The 22,355-nt window shown below is 46.7% G+C and overlaps 3 protein-coding genes and 1 long non-coding RNA gene across 10 annotated transcripts in view; 2 read left to right on the plus strand and 2 right to left on the minus strand.

Moving 5' to 3' along the window:
- The window catches only part of LOC115188437 (periphilin-1), a 36,950-nt gene extending 21,851 nt beyond the window's left edge, over positions 1-15,099 (plus strand). For all 5 annotated transcript variants that reach the window (XM_029747297.1, XM_029747296.1, XM_029747300.1 and 2 more), the window contains exons 9-10: positions 1,714-1,845; positions 14,315-15,099. In XM_029747297.1, coding sequence (XP_029603157.1) covers positions 1,714-1,845; positions 14,315-14,518 — 336 coding nt within the window. In that variant the 3' untranslated portion in view covers positions 14,519-15,099. The remainder of the gene's footprint in view (positions 1-1,713; positions 1,846-14,314) is intronic.
- LOC115188433 (glucoside xylosyltransferase 1) overlaps positions 1-22,355 on the minus strand; it is a 601,934-nt gene that overhangs the window by 64,337 nt on the left and 515,242 nt on the right. The window lies entirely within an intron of this gene.
- Positions 3,489-7,347, plus strand: LOC115188445 (uncharacterized). The gene is made up of 2 exons (XR_003876414.1): positions 3,489-4,608; positions 4,901-7,347. It is a non-coding gene; the product is annotated as an uncharacterized LOC115188445 (long non-coding RNA).
- Positions 17,364-22,355, minus strand: part of LOC115188432 (prickle-like protein 1) — a 48,126-nt gene continuing 43,134 nt past the window's right edge. For all 3 annotated transcript variants that reach the window (XM_029747287.1, XM_029747286.1, XM_029747285.1), the window contains 4 exons: positions 21,122-21,325; positions 20,608-20,794; positions 19,483-20,430; positions 17,364-19,224 (listed from right to left, as the gene is read on the minus strand). In XM_029747287.1, the coding sequence (XP_029603147.1) occupies positions 18,302-19,224; positions 19,483-20,430; positions 20,608-20,794; positions 21,122-21,325 (2,262 nt within the window). In that variant the 3' untranslated portion in view covers positions 17,364-18,301. The remainder of the gene's footprint in view (positions 19,225-19,482; positions 20,431-20,607; positions 20,795-21,121; positions 21,326-22,355) is intronic.

Consider the following 22,355-nt stretch of genomic DNA (forward strand, 5'->3'; position numbering starts at 1 on the left):
TTTGCTGTATACTCTGGGTAGAATCATCCTTTTGATTTGGGTTGACATTTAGACAACCGTTTGAACCTAGCCAGACGCTTTCTGATACTTTATCCTCCGAGAGATCCGAAGGCGCACGGTACCTCCCTTGGAGATCCTGTGTGTGTGTGTGTGTGTGTGTGTGTGTGTGTGTGTGTGTGTGTGTGTGTGTGTGTGTGTGTGTGTGTGTGTGTGTACCAATAAACCCTCTGTGATGAAAGTATTTTTTTAGTGAGAGTCCCGCGACCCCCTCCATCCCTCCCTCTCCAACCCTCTGTTTGATCTGGTCACGACAGGCAGGCAGGCGGTGTGTTCCCCTCCTCCACTCTCTCCCTGGTTTAGAACCCAGAACCTTAGCCAAGATCAAAGAGCTCTGCCATTAGTAAACTCATTTTAATGGGAGACCGTGTAGGTTCAACAAACACTCTTGCTTTTGGGAGTTATCCTTAGGAGAACACAGACACACACAGGCACCATGTCTCCCTGGGTAACTGCTCAGGCTTACACAGATCTGGGATGTTTAGGGTGTCTTCATGATGTATTCTTAAAGGCTAGACATTGAAGTGGGACTGGGAGAGAAAGAGAGTCTGACTGTGCTTACACAGGCAGCCCAATTCTGATATTGTTTTCCACTAATTGGTATTTTGGCCAATCACATCAGGTATTTTTTAGAGCCCCACTCTCTCTCTTCCTGGTTGGCTCTGTGATCCCCATTTTCATATATTTGTCTTATTTTTGAATGATTTAGGGTCACTAATGCGACTTGACTCTAACTTGCTTCCTCTCTCCAGAATGTTTAATCAAGCGTAGCCAGCTCTCTGCATCCCCAGTCCCCTAGCTAGCCCCTTAAAGGACAATAGGAAATGAGGACTGAGCGAGGGAGAGGGACAGGGGTAGAAAGAGAGAGACGGAGAGAGAGAGACGGGGAGAGAGAGATGGAGAGGGGTAGAGAGAGAGATGGAGAGGGGTAGAAAGAGAGAGACGGAGAGATCCAGAGGGAGAGGGGTAGAAAGAGAGAGACGGAGAGATCCAGAGGGGTAGAGAGAGAGAGAGAGACGGGGAGAGAGAGATGGAGAGGGGTAGAGAGAGCGACGGAGAGGGGTAGAGAGAGAGATCCAGCAGTATAGAAGCGATGATCTAAGTTGGCCTCATTTTCTCCTCGTTTCTCCTTGTCTTAGTCTCTGACACATGGGGCTGGGGCCAGCGCTGGGGGCCAGACTGTTATACCCAGTGGGGGAGGGATAATACTGTTGGCTGGCTGATCTCTCTCTACTATAGAGGGTTAATTGGAGCTCTGCTATGTGATTTGATCACCGTACTTAATGCAGTGTTAACATCTCATTTTGTTTTGGGGTTTATTTGAACTTTTCCCATGATGCACATGCAGAGTCTAGCTGAGCCCTAACAGGAGGGAACGCTCCACTTAGATGCTGACCAGAGCACTGTGTGTGTGTTGGACTCTCTGAACATGACCACACTGTTTGAGGGGCTCACCCATATCGATTCACTGGCATTGATAGCAGAGTGGACAATGCAGAAGGACTTTATACTTAAAAAACGTTTAGGTTTTTGTCTTAAATAGACACTTGGATAATAATGAAATAAATGAATATAAAAGCTTGGGATGAATCGGTATTCAGAAATCCTTCTTTCAGACAGCGGAGTGACCAGGCCACCATCTCTCTCTCTCCCCAGGAGGAGGCTCATATCCTAGAGTGGGACCGTGAGGAGGGCCTGCCCCCCATCGATGAGACCCCCAAGAGCCAGGATGACTTCCAGGAGCGCCGAGCGCAGGCCATCGGAGCCAAGGCCCGGGAAATAGAGAAGGTACCCAACACAGCCATGTCTCTGGCGTGGTTAGCCCACATACACACTTCAGTTTATTTATCATATGTAGAATAATAGTGACATGCTGTCTCATAAGAGACTTTGCATAAAACAGTCAGGTCATGTGGTCAGGAAAAGCTTGAAAAACATTAGTGGAATTAGGGCCTGGAGTTTTTCCTTATCCTGTCATCTGAAGCAGGAGAAACTCCTGGGCCGAGTCATGGTTTCATCAGTGTGTTTCTGTAGCTAGTACCCTGGTTCCCTCCTGTATTACTGCAAACAGCCAGATGCCCATTCATACCAGGTTTATATACCACCCCCACCCGGCCTAGTGCTACCCAGGTTTATATACCACCCCCACCCGGCCCAGTGCTACCCAGGTTAATATACCATCCCCACCCGGCCTAGTGCTACCCAGGTTTATATACCACCCCCATCTGGCCTAGTGCTACCCAGGTTTATATACCACCCCCACCCGGCCTAGTGCTACCCAGGTTTATATACCACCCCCACCCGGCCTAGTGCTACCCAGGTTTATATACCACCCCCACCCGGCCCAGTGCTACCCAGGTTTATATACCACCCCCACCCGGCCCAGTGCTACCCAGGTTTATATACCACCCCCACCCGGCCTAGTGCTACCCAGGTTTATATACCACCCCCACCCGGCCCAGTGCTACCCAGGTTTATATACCACCCCCACCCGGCCTAGTGCTACCCAGGTTTATATACCACCCCCACCCGGCCTAGTGCTACCCAGGTTTATATACCACCCCCACCCAGCCTAGTTCTACCCAGGTTTATATACCACCCCCACCCAGCCTAGTTCTACCCAGGTTTATATACCACCAGCCTTGTTCTGCCCCGGTTTATCTACCACCAGCCTAGTTTTTCCATGGTTTATATACCTCCAGCCTAGTTCAACCCCGGTTTATATACCACCAGCCTAGTGCTTCCCAGGTTTATATACCACCCCCACCCAGCCTAGTTCTACCCAGGTTTATATACCACCCCCACCCGGCCCAGTGCTACCCAGGTTTATATACCACCAGCCTTGTTCAGCCCCGGTTTATATACCTCCAGCCTAGTTTTTCCATGGTTTATATACCTCCAGCCTAGTTTTTCCATGGTTTATATACCTCCAGCCTAGTTCAACCCCGGTTTATATACCACCAGCCTAGTGCTTCCCAGGTTTATATACCACCAGTCTAGTTCAGCCCCAGTTTATATACCACCCCCACCCAGCCTAGTGCTTCCCAGGTTTATATACCACCAGCCTAGTTCAGCCCCGGTTTATATACCACCAGCCTAGTTCAGCCCCGGTTTATATACCACCAGCCTAGTTCAGCCCCGGTTTATATACCACCAGCCTAGTTCAGCCCCGGTTTATATACCACCAGCCTAGTTCAGCCCCGGTTTATATACCACCACCACGCAGCCTAGAAGGGGTGGGATAGAAAGCACCTGAGGCGTGTGTTTTGTATTTATTTATTGAACCTTTGTTTAACCAGACAAGTCAGTTAAGAACAAATGATTATTTACAATGACAGTCTAGTAACAGTTACTGGCCGTTGTTCAGGGGCAGATCGACAGATTTTTACCTTGTCAGCTTTGGGATTCGATCTAGCAACCTTTCGGTTAGTGGCCCAACACTCTATCCACTAGGCTACCTGCCGCCCTGTGTGTGTGTGTTGTCCTATGCTCCCAGTGAGCTAATTAAGGGCATCTCTGCTGTTTTACTGAGCTCATTAAATCTGAGTGTCCTCCTGGGGTAGAGCCCTTCTGGTGCAGCACCACAGAGCCCTTCTGTGGTGCTGCACCTCAGAGCATGACCCTTACAACAGCTATTTGATGCCCTCTTCCCTGTTTGAGCATGTTTGAGGGGACCATATTAAGGATCCTGTCGTTAAACATAGCTCTCCTCTAGGTCTAGACTGAACACATCAGGCCAGCTCTTCTCTAGGTCTCGTCTGAACACATCTGGTCAGCTCTCCTCTAGATCTAGTCTGAACACATCTGGTCAGCTCTCCTCTAGGTCTCGTCTGAACACATCTGGTCAGCTCTCCTCTAGGTCTCGTCTGAACACATCTGGTCAGCTCTCCTCTAGGTCTCGTCTGAACACATCTGGTCAGCTCTCCTCTAGATCTAGTCTGAACACATCTGGTCAGCTCTCCTCTAGGTCTCGTCTGAACACATCTGGTCAGCTCTCCTCTAGGTCTCGTCTGAACACATCTGGTCAGCTCTCCTCTAGGTCTCGTCTGAACACATCTGGTCAGCTCTCCTCTAGATCTAGTCTGAACACATCTGGTCAGCTCTCCTCTAGGTCTCGTCTGAACACATCTGGTCAGCTCTCCTCTAGGTCTAGTCTGAACACATCTGGTCAGCTCTCCTCTAGGTCTCGTCTGAACACATCTGGTCAGCTCTCCTCTAGGTCTAGTCTGGGAACACATCTGGTCAGCTCTCCTCTAGGTCTAGTCTGGGAACACTTCTGGTCAGCTCTCCTCTAGGTCTCGTCTGGGAACACTTCTGGTCAGCTCTCCTCTAGGTCTCGTCTGAACACATCTGGTCAGCTCTCCTCTAGGTCTCGTCTGGGAACACATCTGGTCAGCTCTCCTCTAGGTCTCGTCTGAACACATCTGGTCAGCTCTCCTCTAGGTCTAGTCAGAACACATCTGGTCAGCTCTCCTCTAGGTCTAGTCAGAACACATCTGGTCAGCTCTCCTCTAGGTCTAGTCTGAACACATCTGGTCAGCTCTCCTCTAGGTCTAGTCTGGGAACACATCTGGTCAGCTCTCCTCTAGATCTAGTCTGGGAACACATCTGGTCAGCTCTCCTCTAGGTCTCGTCTGAACACATCTGGTCAGCTCTCCTCTAGGTCTCGTCTGAACACATCTGGTCAGCTCTCCTCTAGGTCTAGTCTGAACACATCTGGTCAGCTCTCCTCTAGATCTAGTCTGAACACATCTGGTCAGCTCTCCTCTAGGTCTAGTCTGAACACATCTGGTCAGCTCTCCTCTAGGTCTAGTCTGAACACATCTGGTCAGCTCTCCTCTAGGTCTCGTCTGGGAACACATCTGGCATTAAATTAATAATACGATTTTACGTTTATGTTGAAAGCAATATCTTTGTCAAGTTGATTATTGAAGCGTAGTATGTCTTTTCCTCACTGCAAACTGACAGTGAGATTTCAATAGAAAGCTAATTTTTATGTGTTTGAAGCGTAGGCTTGTATGTGATGTGATGGCCTAAGCTGTCAGATAACACTGAAGACAAATCCCAAACCAGTACTTCAAAGCCAATTGTTCAAACCTGTTTCTATCTGCATAAAGAAGCATTGCTTCAGAGAAACTATTCCTGAGAGCACTGGGCCTCCCTCAACAACATCTGTTGATTTCCTCTGAGGTTTCACCTTGCTGCTCTTTCCACATCAAGTGATTGAAGTGTGTGTTTAGGTCCTCAGATCATGCATAGTTAAGTGACCCAGCATGGAAGCCTTTCAAGAAACAACCCCCTTATTTCACATTAGAAATGTCTGTAAAGTGGGGCTCTCCACTGCAGTAATGGTTAGCCGCTCAACAAGTGTCAACCAGATGCCAACCACACACACACAGAGAGCGAGATGTTTATTTTCCCTCCACAATCTGGTCTAGCCATCTCTTCCATTGTACACTTAGCCTACACTGGCTCCCTCTATGCTTTTCACATATCACCTGTCATCCCATATAGCCTACTGTGTTTGTGTAGCAAAGTGAAATTGGACTAAATTCCACCTCCATGGCCTTCTCACTGTAGAGGAGGAGGAGAAAGATGAGGCATATGAATGGCGCTGACTTTGGCAGAGCTACCAGCTTAGCTCACTTCCATGGAGTGGTTAAAAGGCAGAAAGGCATGGGTGGCATCCAGCTTCTATAGGGCCTATTCATCATCGTCTGGAATGTGGCACCAGACTAGGGCCCTATTCCCTTTATAGTGCACTACTTTAGACCAGGACTCATAGGGCCATGTAGGGAACAGGGTGCCATTTGGGACAGAGACTCCACCTAACCCAACCCCATTAACAGTTGCTACTGTACTGCTAGGCATTTTCACTTCCACTCTATTTTTAGCCAATCACAATGTTGCTGGTTGTGGACTAGAGCCAGGCTATGTAAGGAAGGCAGAGGCCATGATAATGAAATCACATGAAACCTCTAATGGCTATGATATCATATGTATGTTAATCAAGAGCCCTACCCATTCACACACATACATAAATGACTGTGTTAATCAGCACTGCATTGTGTTAAGGCTGTATTGTTAGTTCTATAGTAACTGAGATGGTCAGGCAACATAGTGACTGTATTTCCAACCTCAACTCCTTAGTTACTACACCATGAGCGGTTTAGATTCATAGGTAGGCTATACCGAATGTGTACGGAATTAAGTTGTTAATAACAGGAGGAACCAATCAGTCCAAAGCAGGAAGTGCAATGTTCCAACTCTGAACAACGCTTACAATGCATTTCATAGAGCACACTGTACTTTCACATACTTCCTGTGTGACCCTTGACCCCATTACCCAATCAGGGAGGAAGTTGCTCTTGACCACTGGAGGTGTGGGTGGCTGTGGGTTTGGGTCCTGTTGTTGAGCCTATTGCTTTGAACATGGAGGCGTCGACTGGTGGGAGTGCAGGGTCTGATCTCTGGGTTGTGGATCAGAGAGATACTGCATACCGGAAGGACAGGGAGGGGACCCAGCCGGGACACGGAGACAGGGGCCACAGCCCCTCTCTGATTAGAGCCTGGGGGCTGAGGAGGAGGAGAGGCCACACAGTGTGGCTCTGGAGCTTAAAGGGTTGCTATTGAATCAAAACATGCTACCAGGTTTCCAGGTTATGAGGGGTATGGCCTACCTCAAACCAGTGTCCCAAATGGCACCCTATTCCCTACATAGCTCCCTGGTCTAAAGTAGTGCACTGGATAGGGTGCCATTTGGGATGCATCCTGACTAACCCGGCTTAGATGTCCTCATCTGGCCCCCCCACCCCAACCTTCACATTCCTGCCCAGCCAAACTCAGCTGTGGTTCGTCTTCAACTCCAGCACGCACCCACTCACTCCCCCAGGCCTGTTAGCTTCCTGTATCGGCCTGGCGTATCGAGCCCTAGAGTCCAGATAATTAATCATCTAGTTTAAATTGGACTAAATCTATATTTGACCTAAACTCAACCTTGTGTCCTGATGACTTTCTGCTTGGTCTAATGAGCATTAGTGAATGAATGAATGACATTTTATTTTCCTGTCAAATCGCCAGTTGGAAACCCGTCCCTTATGAGATGAATTGTCACATAAACAAACATTATAATACTTTGCTGTGATAATTCTTCTTCCGGTGTTCTCTGCAGTGCACATCACATCAAGAGTGAAACAAATAAAATAAAATCAATCCATAATAAATAGTAAATAAGGTTATCCAAACAATACTTACATCACTAGAGCAGTAAAAGATCTACAGCTAGAAAAATGAAATCGAAGGCATTTGAACCCAGTGTAGCACTAAGAGAAGATTAGTGATAGTTCACCTCACTGTTCACACAGGACAGGATCCAGTAGGGGAGAGAAGATTAGTGATAGTTCACCTCACTGTTCACACAGGACAGGATCCAGTAGGGGAGAGAAGATTAGTGATAGTTCACCTCACTGTTCACACAGGACAGGATCCAGTAGGGGAGAGAAGATTAGTGATAGTTCACCTCACTGTTCACACAGGACAGGATCCAGTAGGGGAGAGAAGATTAGTGATAGTTCACCTCACTGTTCACACAGGACAGGATCCAGTAGGGGAGAGAAGATTAGTGATAGTTCACCTCACTGTTCACACAGGACAGGATCCAGTAGGGGAGAGAAGATTAGTGATAGTTCACCTCACTGTTCACACAGGACAGGATCCAGTAGGGGAGAGAAGATTAGTGATAGTTCACCTCACTGTTCACACAGGACAGGATCCAGTAGGGAGAGAAGATTAGTGATAGTTCACCTCACTGTTCACACAGGACAGGATCCAGTAGGGAGAGAAGATTAGTGATAGTTCACCTCACTGTTCACACAGGACAGGATCCAGTAGGGAGAGAAGATTAGTGATAGTTCACCTCACTGTTCACACAGGACAGGATCCAGTAGGGGAGAGAAGATTAGTGATAGTTCACCTCACTGTTCACACAGGACAGGATCCAGTAGGGGAGAGAAGATTAGTGATAGTTCACCTCACTGTTCACACAGGACAGGATCCAGTAGGGGAGAGAAGATTAGTGATAGTTCACCTCACTGTTCACACAGGACAGGATCCAGTAGGGGAGAGAAGATTAGTGATAGTTCACCTCACTGTTCACACAGGACAGGATCCAGTAGGGGAGAGAAGATTAGTGATAGTTCACCTCACTGTTCACACAGGACAGGATCCAGTAGGGGAGAGAAGATTAGTGATAGTTCACCTCACTGTTCACACAGGACAGGATCCAGTAGGGGAGAGAAGATTAGTGATAGTTCACCTCACTGTTCACACAGGACAGGATCCAGTAGGGGAGAGAAGATTAGTGATAGTTCACCTCACTGTTCACACAGGACAGGATCCAGTAGGGGAGAGAAGATTAGTGATAGTTCACCTCACTGTTCACACAGGACAGGATCCAGTAGGGGAGAGAAGATTAGTGATAGTTCACCTCACTGTTCACACAGGACAGGATCCAGTAGGGGAGAGAAGATTAGTGATAGTTCACCTCACTGTTCACACAGGACAGGATCCAGTAGGGGAGAGAAGATTAGTGATAGTTCACCTCACTGTTCACACAGGACAGGATCCAGTAGGGGAGAGAAGATTAGTGATAGTTCACCTCACTGTTCACACAGGACAGGATCCAGTAGGGGAGAGAAGATTAGTGATAGTTCACCTCACTGTTCACACAGGACAGGATCCAGTAGGGGAGAGAAGATTAGTGATAGTTCACCTCACTGTTCACACAGGACAGGATCCAGTAGGGGAGAGAAGATTAGTGATAGTTCACCTCACTGTTCACACAGGACAGGATCCAGTAGGGGAGAGAAGATTAGTGATAGTTCACCTCACTGTTCACACAGGACAGGATCCAGTAGGGGAGAGAAGATTAGTGATAGTTCACCTCACTGTTCACACAGGACAGGATCCAGTAGGGGAGAGAAGATTAGTGATAGTTCACCTCACTGTTCACACAGGACAGGATCCAGTAGGGGAGAGAAGATTAGTGATAGTTCACCTCACTGTTCACACAGGACAGGATCCAGTAGGGGAGAGAAGATTAGTGATAGTTCACCTCACTGTTCACACAGGACAGGATCCAGTAGGGGAGAGAAGATTAGTGATAGTTCACCTCACTGTTCACACAGGACAGGATCCAGTAGGGGAGAGAAGATTAGTGATAGTTCACCTCACTGTTCACACAGGACAGGATCCAGTAGGGGAGAGAAGATTAGTGATAGTTCACCTCACTGTTCACACAGGACAGGATCCAGTAGGGGAGAGAAGATTAGTGATAGTTCACCTCACTGTTCACACAGGACAGGATCCAGTAGGGGAGAGAAGATTAGTGATAGTTCACCTCACTGTTCACACAGGACAGGATCCAGTAGGGGAGAGAAGATTAGTGATAGTTCACCTCACTGTTCACACAGGACAGGATCCAGTAGGGAGAGAAGATTAGTGATAGTTCACCTCACTGTTCACACAGGACAGGATCCAGTAGGGGAGAGAAGATTAGTGATAGTTCACCTCACTGTTCACACAGGACAGGATCCAGTAGGGGAGAGAAGATTAGTGATAGTTCACCTCACTGTTCACACAGGACAGGATCCAGTAGGGGAGAGAAGATTAGTGATAGTTCACCTCACTGTTCACACAGGACAGGATCCAGTAGGGGAGAGAAGATTAGTGATAGTTCACCTCACTGTTCACACCGGACAGGATCCAGTAGGGGAGAGAAGATTAGTGATAGTTCACCTCACTGTTCACACAGGACAGGATCCAGTAGGGAGAGAAGATTAGTGATAGTTCACCTCACTGTTCACACAGGACAGGATCCAGTAGGGGAGAGAAGATTAGTGATAGTTCACCTCACTGTTCACACAGGACAGGATCCAGTAGGGGAGAGAAGATTAGTGATAGTTCACCTCACTGTTCACACAGGACAGGATCCAGTAGGGAGAGAAGATTAGTGATAGTTCACCTCACTGTTCACACAGGACAGGATCCAGTAGGGGAGAGAAGATTAGTGATAGTTCACCTCACTGTTCACACAGGACAGGATCCAGTAGGGGAGAGAAGATTAGTGATAGTTCACCTCACTGTTCACACAGGACAGGATCCAGTAGGGGAGAGAAGATTAGTGATAGTTCACCTCACTGTTCACACAGGACAGGATCCAGTAGGGGAGAGAAGATTAGTGATAGTTCACCTCACTGTTCACACAGGACAGGATCCAGTAGGGGAGAGAAGATTAGTGATAGTTCACCTCACTGTTCACACAGGACAGGATCCAGTAGGGGAGAGAAGATTAGTGATAGTTCACCTCACTGTTCACACAGGACAGGATCCAGTAGGGGAGAGAAGATTAGTGATAGTTCACCTCACTGTTCACACAGGACAGGATCCAGTAGGGGAGAGAAGATTAGTGATAGTTCACCTCACTGTTCACACAGGACAGGATCCAGTAGGGGAGAGAAGATTAGTGATAGTTCACCTCACTGTTCACACAGGACAGGATCCAGTAGGGGAGAGAAGATTAGTGATAGTTCACCTCACTGTTCACACAGGACAGGATCCAGTAGGGGAGAGAAGATTAGTGATAGTTCACCTCACTGTTCACACAGGACAGGATCCAGTAGGGGAGAGAAGATTAGTGATAGTTCACCTCACTGTTCACACAGGACAGGATCCAGTAGGGGAGAGAAGATTAGTGATAGTTCACCTCACTGTTCACACAGGACAGGATCCAGTAGGGGAGAGAAGATTAGTGATAGTTCACCTCACTGTTCACACAGGACAGGATCCAGTAGGGGAGAGAAGATTAGTGATAGTTCACCTCACTGTTCACACAGGACAGGATCCAGTAGGGAGAGAAGATTAGTGATAGTTCACCTCACTGTTCACACAGGACAGGATCCAGTAGGGGAGAGAAGATTAGTGATAGTTCACCTCACTGTTCACACAGGACAGGATCCAGTAGGGGAGAGAAGATTAGTGATAGTTCACCTCACTGTTCACACAGGACAGGATCCAGTAGGGGAGAGAAGATTAGTGATAGTTCACCTCACTGTTCACACAGGACAGGATCCAGTAGGGGAGAGAAGATTAGTGATAGTTCACCTCACTGTTCACACAGGACAGGATCCAGTAGGGGAGAGAAGATTAGTGATAGTTCACCTCACTGTTCACACAGGACAGGATCCAGTAGGGGAGAGAAGATTAGTGATAGTTCACCTCACTGTTCACACAGGACAGGATCCAGTAGGGGAGAGAAGATTAGTGATAGTTCACCTCACTGTTCACACAGGACAGGATCCAGTAGGGGAGAGAAGATTAGTGATAGTTCACCTCACTGTTCACACAGGACAGGATCCAGTAGGGGAGAGAAGATTAGTGATAGTTCACCTCACTGTTCACACAGGACAGGATCCAGTAGGGGAGAGAAGATTAGTGATAGTTCACCTCACTGTTCACACAGGACAGGATCCAGTAGGGGAGAGAAGATTAGTGATAGTTCACCTCACTGTTCACACAGGACAGGATCCAGTAGGGGAGAGAAGATTAGTGATAGTTCACCTCACTGTTCACACAGGACAGGATCCAGTAGGGGAGAGAAGATTAGTGATAGTTCACCTCACTGTTCACACAGGACAGGATCCAGTAGGGGAGAGAAGATTAGTGATAGTTCACCTCACTGTTCACACAGGACAGGATCCAGTAGGGGAGAGAAGATTAGTGATAGTTCACCTCACTGTTCACACAGGACAGGATCCAGTAGGGGAGAGAAGATTAGTGATAGTTCACCTCACTGTTCACACAGGACAGGATCCAGTAGGGGAGAGAAGATTAGTGATAGTTCACCTCACTGTTCACACAGGACAGGATCCAGTAGGGGAGAGAAGATTAGTGATAGTTCACCTCACTGTTCACACAGGACAGGATCCAGTAGGGGAGAGAAGATTAGTGATAGTTCACCTCACTGTTCACACAGGACAGGATCCAGTAGGGGAGAGAAGATTAGTGATAGTTCACCTCACTGTTCACACAGGACAGGATCCAGTAGGGGAGAGAAGATTAGTGATAGTTCACCTCACTGTTCACACAGGACAGGATCCAGTAGGGGAGAGAAGATTAGTGATAGTTCACCTCACTGTTCACACAGGACAGGATCCAGTAGGGGAGAGAAGATTAGTGATAGTTCACCTCACTGTTCACACAGGACAGGATCCAGTAGGGGAGAGAAGATTAGTGATAGTTCACCTCACTGTTCACACAGGACAGGATCCAGTAGGGGAGAGAAGATTAGTGATAGTTCACCTCACTGTTCACACAGGACAGGATCCAGTAGGGGAGAGAAGATTAGTGATAGTTCACCTCACTGTTCACACAGGACAGGATCCAGTAGGGGAGAGAAGATTAGTGATAGTTCACCTCACTGTTCACACAGGACAGGATCCAGTAGGGGAGAGAAGATTAGTGATAGTTCACCTCACTGTTCACACAGGACAGGATCCAGTAGAGGAGAGAAGATTAGTGATAGTTCACCTCACTGTTCACACAGGACAGGATCCAGTAGGGGAGAGAAGATTAGTGATAGTTCACCTCACTGTTCACACAGGACAGGATCCAGTAGGTGAGAGAGATGATTACACAGATCCACAAAGAATTTAATATATATTTTATTTTTTATAAACTATCTACTGGGTGAAATACCAGTGTGACATCACAGCAGCAAGATGTGTGACCTGTTGCCACAAGAACATGGCAACCAGTGAGAAGAACAAACACCATTGTAAATACAACCCATATTTATGTTTATTTATTTTCCCGGTACTTTATCTATTTACACATAATTACATTTTATGTCTATTTTGGAACTTTTGTGAGTGTAATGTTTACTGTACATTTTTTGTTTATTCCACTTGTTTATTATCTATTTCACTTGCTTTGGCAACGTAAACATGTTTCCCATGCCAATAAAGGCCTTGAATTGAATTGAGAGAGAGACAGAAAAAGAGAGCAAGATAAGAGGGTGAGTAGGGGAGAAAGGGAAGATAGTGACAGGTCTGTGTTAGTGTCCTAAAGGCCTGACAGTGACTCACCTCTTATAGCTGCAGACTCAGAGACTGAGGCCCTGGGAAACGGACTGTAGCTGGAAGCTAAACTATTCTGGACGGCACAGCCCCGTACTGTCTGAGACAGCTCAAAGTATGCAGTGGAGAGCTGTCAGGGTGTGGTAACCAAGGGCTAGTGAGTGGACCATGTTGGAATGTCCATAATGATCTTGACTGCATGTATTCTCTGCTCCCATGTTGGTCTGTAGAAGGTCACAATTCTAAACAGGCCACTTTTCTCTCTCCTTCTGCATGTTTATGGTGAGAACCTTTTCCAGGTGTCACCCTGGGGCAATGGGGTGGACTGTTTTTCATCTCAATGACAGTTCAACAGTGTTTTCCCTCCGTTATTTCAATCTTTCCTTGTCAGTGCATGTTTCAATTTGTGATTTATCGTGATGGGAAAGATTACAGATTTAAGACTTTCTTTTATTTAGCTCTTGTAATCCAAATGTTGATGTTGGATTGAATTAATTTTCGATAAGCTAGACCAATCCTCCTCTGATCAAATCATTAGACTGTGCACTAGGTCTGACCTTGTATGACATCAGCAGTGTATTTGCTGTTTGGTCTGTGTGATCCATTGAAGACTAGGTGTGGGTCAGCAGCTCTCATCAAGGTTTTAACACCTCTCCTCTCATTGTTCCCCTCACACCTGTTACAAGCCCTAGAGCCTCAACTCCTCTACTTTACTGGGTGTTTATTGGCTCTGGGGCCAGGCTAGCCAATAAGAAGGCTTGTGTGCTGACAGGAGAACTGGGTCTATGTGTTAACACAATGAAGTGTGTGTTGTTCACACCAGTGTTCTCTTCTCCCTTAGCAGGGCTATTGAATGAGCATGTAGACGTGAGCTTGCTCTGGGCTCATCAGGAAATAGTTTCTAAAACCAGACCCTCATATTCCAAGGAAGTGCTGATGTTCCTAGTCTCTGAAGAGCTAGTACTGTTCATTTGTTCTAGTTCTGTAGTTGAAGATGTTCAATACTTGTTGATCATGTTGTATTAGATTGCTCTGACTGAAATTCCTTGTGGATAAGAGCATCTACTAATTGACCAAAATGAAGTGTTATTGGCTCCTGTTTCTGATGTTGTGGTGTTTTCCAGGTGTACCGGCAGGACTGTGAGACGTTTGGCATGGTAGTGAAGATGCTGGTTGCTAAGGACGCCAGTCTGGAGAAGCAGCTGCAGATTCCACTCCGAGAGAACCTGGGAGAGATCAGGGAGCGTTGCCTTGACGACCTCAAGCACTTCATCTCCGATCTGGATCAGGTGATTGAGGTCGTACGGCAACCGGAACCCTCCATCTGAGACAGACAGCCAATCGCGTCCCATCTTACTGTAAGGGAGCCAATCAGGTCCAGTCTTTTTGTTGGGCCTCCAGTTTGGGCATACAGTGAGGGCAGGACTCCCAGGGGTCTGCCATGTGTTAAGACTATGGATATCTTGAGCGGTATTGGCCCCATGTTTTCCCATCTTTCTGGGTTTCAGGCCAGACATGCACCACACCCAGGTAACCCATATGTACTGATAATGTCCAGCAGTAATTAGTCAATGTTGTCAAAAACAGTGTTCAAAGTCCTGTTCAGCTACTTCCTCACCACCCGATGAGGGTATTGGTTCTACAATGTCCTTAACTAGTAGAACTGGTATGTCAATTTAGGCTAATAGTTCATCTGGGATTTAGTGATTTTAAAACTGTTGTTAACCAGTGTAACCATAGGGAACGGTCGTCAGTGTTTTTTACTGAACTGGTAATCTAATGATGATGTGTGTTATAGGTCATTATCCACTGGTACCACAAACAATGCTCTGCAAGTACAGTACCAGTCAAAGGTTTGGACACACCTACTCATTGAAGGGTTTTTCTTTATTTTTACAATTTTCTGCATTATAGAATAATAGTGAAGACATCAAAACTATGAAATAACAAATCATGTAGCAACCAAAAAAGTGTTAAACAAATACAAATATATTTTATATTTGAGATTCTTCAAAGTAACCACCCTTTGCCTTGATGACATCTTTGCACACTCTTGGCATTCTCTTCACCTGGAATGCTTTTCCAACAGTCTTGAAGGAGTTCCCACATATGCTGATCACTTGTTGGCTGCTTTTCCTTCACTCTGCGGTCGTACTCATCCCAAACCATCTCAATTGGATTGAGGGTCGGGTGATTGTGGAGGTCAGGTCATCTGATGCAGCACTCCATCACTCTCCTTCTTGGTCAAATAGTCCTTACACAACCTGGAGGTGTGTTGGGTCATTGTCCTGTTGAAAAGCAAATGATAGTCCCACTAAGCGCAAACCAGATGGGATGGCGTATCGCTTCAGAATGCTGTAGTAGCCATGCTGGTTAAGTGTGCCTAGAATTCAAAAAGAAATCACAGACAGTGTCACCAGCAAAGCACCCCCACACCTCCTCCATGCTTCACGGTGGGAACCACACATGCGGAGATCATCCGTTCACCTACTCTGCGTCTCAAAGACACCGCGGTTGGAATCAAAAAGCAAAAATTGACTCATCAGACCAAAGGAAGGATTTCCACCGGTCTAATGTCCATTGCTCGTGTTTCTTGGCACAAGCAAGTCTCTTCTTCTTATTGGTGTCCTTTAGTAGTGGTTTCTTTGCAGCAATTCTACCATAAAGGCCTGCTTTCATGCAGTCTCCTCTGAACAGTTGATGTTGAGATGTGTCTGTTACTTGAACACTGTGAAGCATTTATTTGGGCTGCAATTTCTTAGGCTGGTAACTAATGAATTTATCCTCTGGAGCAGAGGTACCTCTGGGTCTTCCTTTCCTGTGGTGGTCCTAATTAGAGCCAGTTTCATCTTAGCGCTTGATGGTTTTTGCGACTGCACTTGAACAAACTTTAAAAGTTCTTGACGTTTTCCGGATTGACTGACTCGTTTCTCTTTGCTTATTTGAGCTGTTCTCGCCATAGTATGTACTTGGTATTTTACCAAATAGGTTTATCTTGTCACATGCACAGGCTTCCCTGTGGCTCAGTTGGTAGAGCATGGTGTTTGCAACGCCAGCATGGTGTGTGCAACGCCAGGGTTGTGGGTTCGATTCCCACGGGGTGCCAGTACATATATATATTTTTTAAATGCATGAAATGAAATGTATGCATTCACTACTGTAAGTCGCTCTCGATAAGAGCGTCTGCTAAATGACTTAAATGTAAATGTATCTTCTGTATACCACCCCTACCTTGTCACAACACAAATGATTGGCTCAAACGCATTAAGGAAAGAAATTACACAAATGTACTTTTAACAAAGGCACATCTGTTAATTGAAATGCATTCCAGGTGACTACCTCATGAAGCTGGTTGAGAGAATGCCAAGAGTGTGCAAAGCTGTCATCAAGGCAAAGGGTGGCTACTTTAATACATGATTTCATGTGTTATTTCATAGTTTTGATGTCTTCGCTATTATTCTACAATGTAGAAAATAGTAAAAATAAAGAAAATCCCTGGGATGAGTAGGTGTGTCCAAACTTTTGACTGGTACTGTAAGGATCCAGTTAAAAAGCAATGTCTTGTTTTATGAACTCTTCCTGCTAGGTACATTTGATTTGAGATTGCAGCAGCTGAAGCAAGACTTTTGGTGCTACTGCCTGGGAGTAGGATTGTGCTACTTGTGTAAAGTCTTGTATGGTCTGAGAATATACACGTTCTCTCTTTTTTTCTTTTGTATGGAAAATGTGTTAATCTGACTATGACCTACATCAGCCAGTATGGCACTGGCCGGCTATGTGTGATTTACATTTTGTGTTTCTTGACAGATTATTGTATTCACCACCAGTGCTAATTTTCTCGGGGGGGGGGGGGGAGAAGAAGAAAACACTTTCTAAACGTCAGATGCTCAACTCAACTTTCTGTATGTGGAACTGACTCGTCTTTGATTTGTGATTAAATGATTTTTGAGTATAACAATAATAAAGATGTTTTTATTATGTAAATGGGTTGTAGACTATGTAGTATCTACCATTCACATATCAGGTTTGGTGCCTCCGATTGTACTTTGTGGGTCAGTGTTTGGTTTAGGTGCACTGCTTGAACACCAAGTTATTTGCATTGTATATTTTAATATTTACTTTGTCCAAAAATGCTATCAAATCAATTATTCTAGTATATACGAGAAACAAACATTTTCTGAAACATTGGGTAAGAATATTTATTTAAAGCTTCTTTACATCACAACAGTTAAGTATTCATGGTATAAGGACCTGCGCTGTATAAAGGGCATGTATGGAGAAGACCTCTAATGTAAATGAATCTCCACAGGTTGCTTTTACATTGTATTTTACACCCTGAGGGACAAGCGTGTTAGAGAATAAACATTGGAATACAGGAAAGACTCAGGGTATCACTTTACATTGATGTTGAGAGGTTTAAGAGCAACTTCATGTTAATTGTTAGCCTACCAGAAACAGTACATTGTTACCAGAAACCAGATATTATGGCACTTTGATTTGAGTAAGCAGATGGTTTGTATCCTGGCAACAGTTGGTTTGTTTTTTGTAAAGCCTTGATTGATTGACAAGTGATGCGTGCAAAATAGCTCTGCTTGTTACTACGACAACAGCTTGTCCCGCCTCCCTACGCCAACTTTGTTTACATCAAAACCAGAAAAATCTCAGTTAAAACTTGGGGATATAAAAATACCAGTATTAACATTTTAACTTAATATATACATTCATATTTTGTACTATTAAATAATTATGTTGGTTTGTCTCTAGAAGTCTACTTTACTAACTATTCCTCTCCCTGTCAGCAATAACAATAGTGCATTAATTGCCATTTAATGCACACAATGGTATTGCTGGAATACTTTCAATGGTTCATCATACAATGTTGTAAAAAAACAACAAACGTGTTTTTTGGTGAATTTTATAAAAGGAAAAGGAGAAAATGTATCTTTTTCTTTTTAGGTCTCCTGGCATGGTTTGAGTGTTAGACATGACCCATAATAAGAAGTCCAATAATATGGACAATGTTTTGTCCAGCAAGTCAAACTACAAAGAACTGGTCTCACCTGTCCACAAATGATTACTGCTGGAAGTAAAACAAAGAATGTACATCTAGATTATGAAATGATGCAGTTCTTGCCTCTGTGACCCTTCTTTCTGGATTTAGTCCGTGAGTCGTTGGGCGACATGGCCGTAACGCGTGTTGGGAAGTCCTCAGTGTAGTATTGATACCTGCTAGTAACCCTGGGCTGGGGAATGAGCTGCCCCAGGAAGTAACCTTCCTCCTCAGAGTCTGAGGAAGAAGAGGAGCAGGTGGAGCACCAGTCTTCCTCGTCAGCGTATAAGCCGCCTAAGAAGCGGTCACGATCCCGGTCGCCCCGAGCCTGGAGGGAGTAGTCTGAAGTGGTGTGGGGATAGGGTGGCGGCCTGTGAGCACCAGGGCCAGGTTGGTTGAAGAGGGCCGCATGGTGTTCCTGAAGGGAACTCAGACCATGTCCCTCGTAGGGCCTCTGCACCCGTTCCTTAGGCAGCAGGTTAAGAGCATTGTCCGAGCGGGCTCTGCGGTTGTGGTGGCGGCTGTGGTGGTGCCGGCGTGGTCTTTCGGGGTCCTCGTGGTGGTACACCCTCCGACGCGTCCTCTCACTCTGAGGAGGCTGACGCACCGCCAGGTTCTGGTAAGACCCGTTATCCACCGTGTCCTCAGAGAACTTGACCATCTGCTGGCCAGGTGGCCGTGTGGACTGGGACCTGCTCCTCCTCAACACTGGCAGCTGAAGGTGAGGTGGTGGCACCTCCTGTTTAGGAGGGAGGGGTGGGAGGGGCAAAGACACCGGCCCCTGTACCCTCTGCACCCCCCTCAACACCTCTTCTTCCTGGTCTGCTGCCCCCTCCTGGTGATCGAGAGAGTTGGCGCTGCGGTGGAGCATGGAGGAGTTGAGGGTGCCCATGATGCTCATCTTCTCACAGTCTTCTGGGTCCAGCAGGTTGTGGAGGGAGTAGAGGATCTGACCCTCCTTACTGTCTCCATCCGCTGACGCACCTGGGAGGACAGGACAATATAAAGTTGTGTTACTCGAGAAAGAAGCAGGAAAACAAGAGTTCTTTACTGTATCTAATTACTGTAGCTATTTTGTTTCATGGCTTTTTATACTATCTTTTCCTGTTCCATTTACGTCTCCATTATTACACTGGAATTAAGAACTGATCGCCGACGACCTTTACCAGACTACTTTCACCAGACGTTCACCAAATACTGTTTTACAGTAAACAAAGAAGCGCATGTGATATGAACTCTTACCAGTGATGTTAGAGAGGGCTAGAGAGTCCATGGAGTCTCCAACACTGTGCTCAGTCTTCTTCAGCTCGTCTGTGATACACTCCAGAGAGTCTTCACACCACTGCCTGGGGTCCAGCACCCATAACCCTGCTCCCCCAGCGCTAACCCTCTGGTCCATCAGCCCCTGGTCCAGATCCAGATCATGGATCTTTCTGGCACTAGCAGGGCCCGGGTGGCTTCCGTAAGCCGAGTCCCCAAGTCCGTCTTGGGACTGTGCCCAGTACATCTCAGGCAGGTGCTTCTTACTGACCAGCCCATCCTGGGACTGGGCCCAGTACATCTCAGGCAGGTGACTGTGGCTCTGGTTTGTGGGACTGGTGGAGGTGGAGGCTGGTTTAGTCTCAGGCTTCAGCCAGGGTTCGGCTGACCTACTGGTGCTGGGTTCCTCTGAAGGCTGCGTCTGGAACACCCCGGCGCGGTCCCCGAACTTCAGCAGGAGCTGTGTCATGTAGTCCTCATGTTCGGCCCACTCCTCTGGATCCTCCGGAGCGTCCTCTCGGTCCCTCCAGGTGTGCTCCTCAGTGATGCCCATGTGGGACAGCTTTTGCCCCACAATATCCATATCTCTGTCCCCTCTATCTCCATATAGACTAGGAGTCTTGTTATAGTCAGCCACTGCAACCGGGTTGAAGAGCTGGGACTGCCTCCACTGTTCAGCCACCGGCTGGCTACTCTTACCCATGTGGCTCTGGCGGGATTCACGAGAGCCGGCGGACTGGAAGACCGAGTCAGAGGAGTCTGAGGCGTAGACGTCCTCTCCGAGGCTGCAGGCCTTGGAGCAGTAGATACGGCCCTGCTTGGGCAGGAAGGGACAGCCCAGCAGGGAGCTCTTACACTGGGCACAGCAGAAACACGTGTCTGTAGCGTGCCAGTGGACACCCTCGTAGGTCATCTGGGCGTGGTCCACTCCTGGTGGAGGCAAGAAGGGAGGGAGAGAGGAATGGAGGGAAGAGAGGGAGAGGTGGTGAATGTAGAGCGACATCTCTAAAAGGCTTCAGCAACAGGCTACACATTGTCAACAACTCTTTATTTATTCCAGTAATCAGGCATAGATTGACCACATATGAACCAGAGATATTGACTCACCTATATTCTCCCCGCAGGCTTCACAGTACTCCGCGTACAGAGACTCGAAGCAGCCGCAGCAGTAGGGGCGGCCATCTTTCATGATGTATCGCTGACCGCCGAGCACCGTCTCACACTCGAAACAGGCAAAGTGCTTCATGTGCCAGTGACGCCCCTCTGCCTCCGTGCACTCATCAGAAAAAATGATCTGAGGGAGGGATAAACATGTTTAAATACGGTCTGCTACTTATAGAATAATTAGGAAACAGACAAACACAAGATGAATTCAACTTCAGTTACTAATTGTGCAGTAAGCTTATTGGTCACATTGCTTCAGTAGGCTACTGTCTCCAGTGTCTCCAGTGTTGAATGAGCAGACTGACTAAAGCCTAACTACTGTACTGATCGTTGAAAAAAAGTCTGCCATTGTTTCAAGCCAACACTTCAATGTTTCATGTCTGCAATGAGTTAACCTCATCACAGGTTATTGATCACATACACACACCACACACACACACACACACAGTGATCTCACCTCATCGCAGGCTGAGCATCGTGGTTTCAGCAGCTCAGCATGGTGTCGTCCACAGTGGATCTTTCCGTCCTGGTGGAAGTAGATAAGGTCTACCAGCAGCTCCTGACACGTGGCGCACGCAAAGCATGCTGGATGCCAGCACGGCCCCGGACCCGCCCGCGATGCAAAGATGGCCATCTCTCCTCCACTGATGCCCTCACCACACTGGGGATGAAACAACGTCACATCATGTTCATATGGAGAACGATGGGGTATCGTTGAAGAAGCAGGGTATACATAGCCTGTTCCCAGATCTGTCTGTGCCAGTCATGTGACAACGATCCTAAGAGTTGGCAAGACAGCACAAACTGATCTGGGACCATGTGACGTGCAAAAGATATCAACAAGCGTGTTGCTTAATGTATTGCTTAATTAAGTTACCAGCAAAACAGAACGGATCCCTGAGTCATGTCAAGCGATGTTTCAGTCCACATAAAACACCAAGGAATGAGCAAATTGTTATGGTGTTTGTGTCCTTGTGTCTGTGTTGTTTTGTTCTGTACATGTTTAAGGAAAACCAAACACTATACTATAGCCTCATCCCTCCAGCTCACCAGAGCATGTCTGAACATACAGTCATCAGTCTTTAAATAACCACTGCCAGACCTGGGTTCAAATACTATTACAAGTCTTTCAAATACTTTAATTGCTTGCTTTAACCTGCCTAGAGACAGATGGGCAGTGGTCCCATTGCGCTAGGCTAGCTCAATCAAGCCAGGCTAAAGTATTTGAAATGATTTCAAATACTATTTGAACCCAGGTCTGAGCACTAGGGCCACAGGACACCACTCACAGCTGTTGTCCATTATTACCAAGCCACCATCGGCCTTGGAAACCGGGGTGTCGTGTGTCCCCTGAAGGTACGGAAATCAAAACTACAGCTATAGGCAAAGCCACGTTACTTTGTGAGTCTCTCTCGCTCTGTCTGTCTGTCTGTCTCTCTGTCTCTCTGTCTCTCTCTGTGTCTATGTCTATGTCTCTCTCTCTCTATCTCTCTCTGTCTATGTCTCTCTCTCTCTCTGTCTATCTATCTCTCTGTCTGTGTCTCTCTCTCTCTCTCTCTTTCTATCTCTCTCTGTGTCTATGTCTATGTCTCTCTCTCTGTCTCTCTGTCTGTATGGGTGGTATAACAACATGCCAGTATTCAGTCCCTCAAACCAGCCATGCCTTTACAACATGCCAGTCACTAGTCTCA

The sequence above is a fragment of the Salmo trutta genome, unplaced genomic scaffold, assembly GCF_901001165.1.
Source record: "Salmo trutta unplaced genomic scaffold, fSalTru1.1, whole genome shotgun sequence".
Taxonomy (NCBI): Eukaryota; Metazoa; Chordata; class Actinopteri; order Salmoniformes; family Salmonidae; genus Salmo; species Salmo trutta.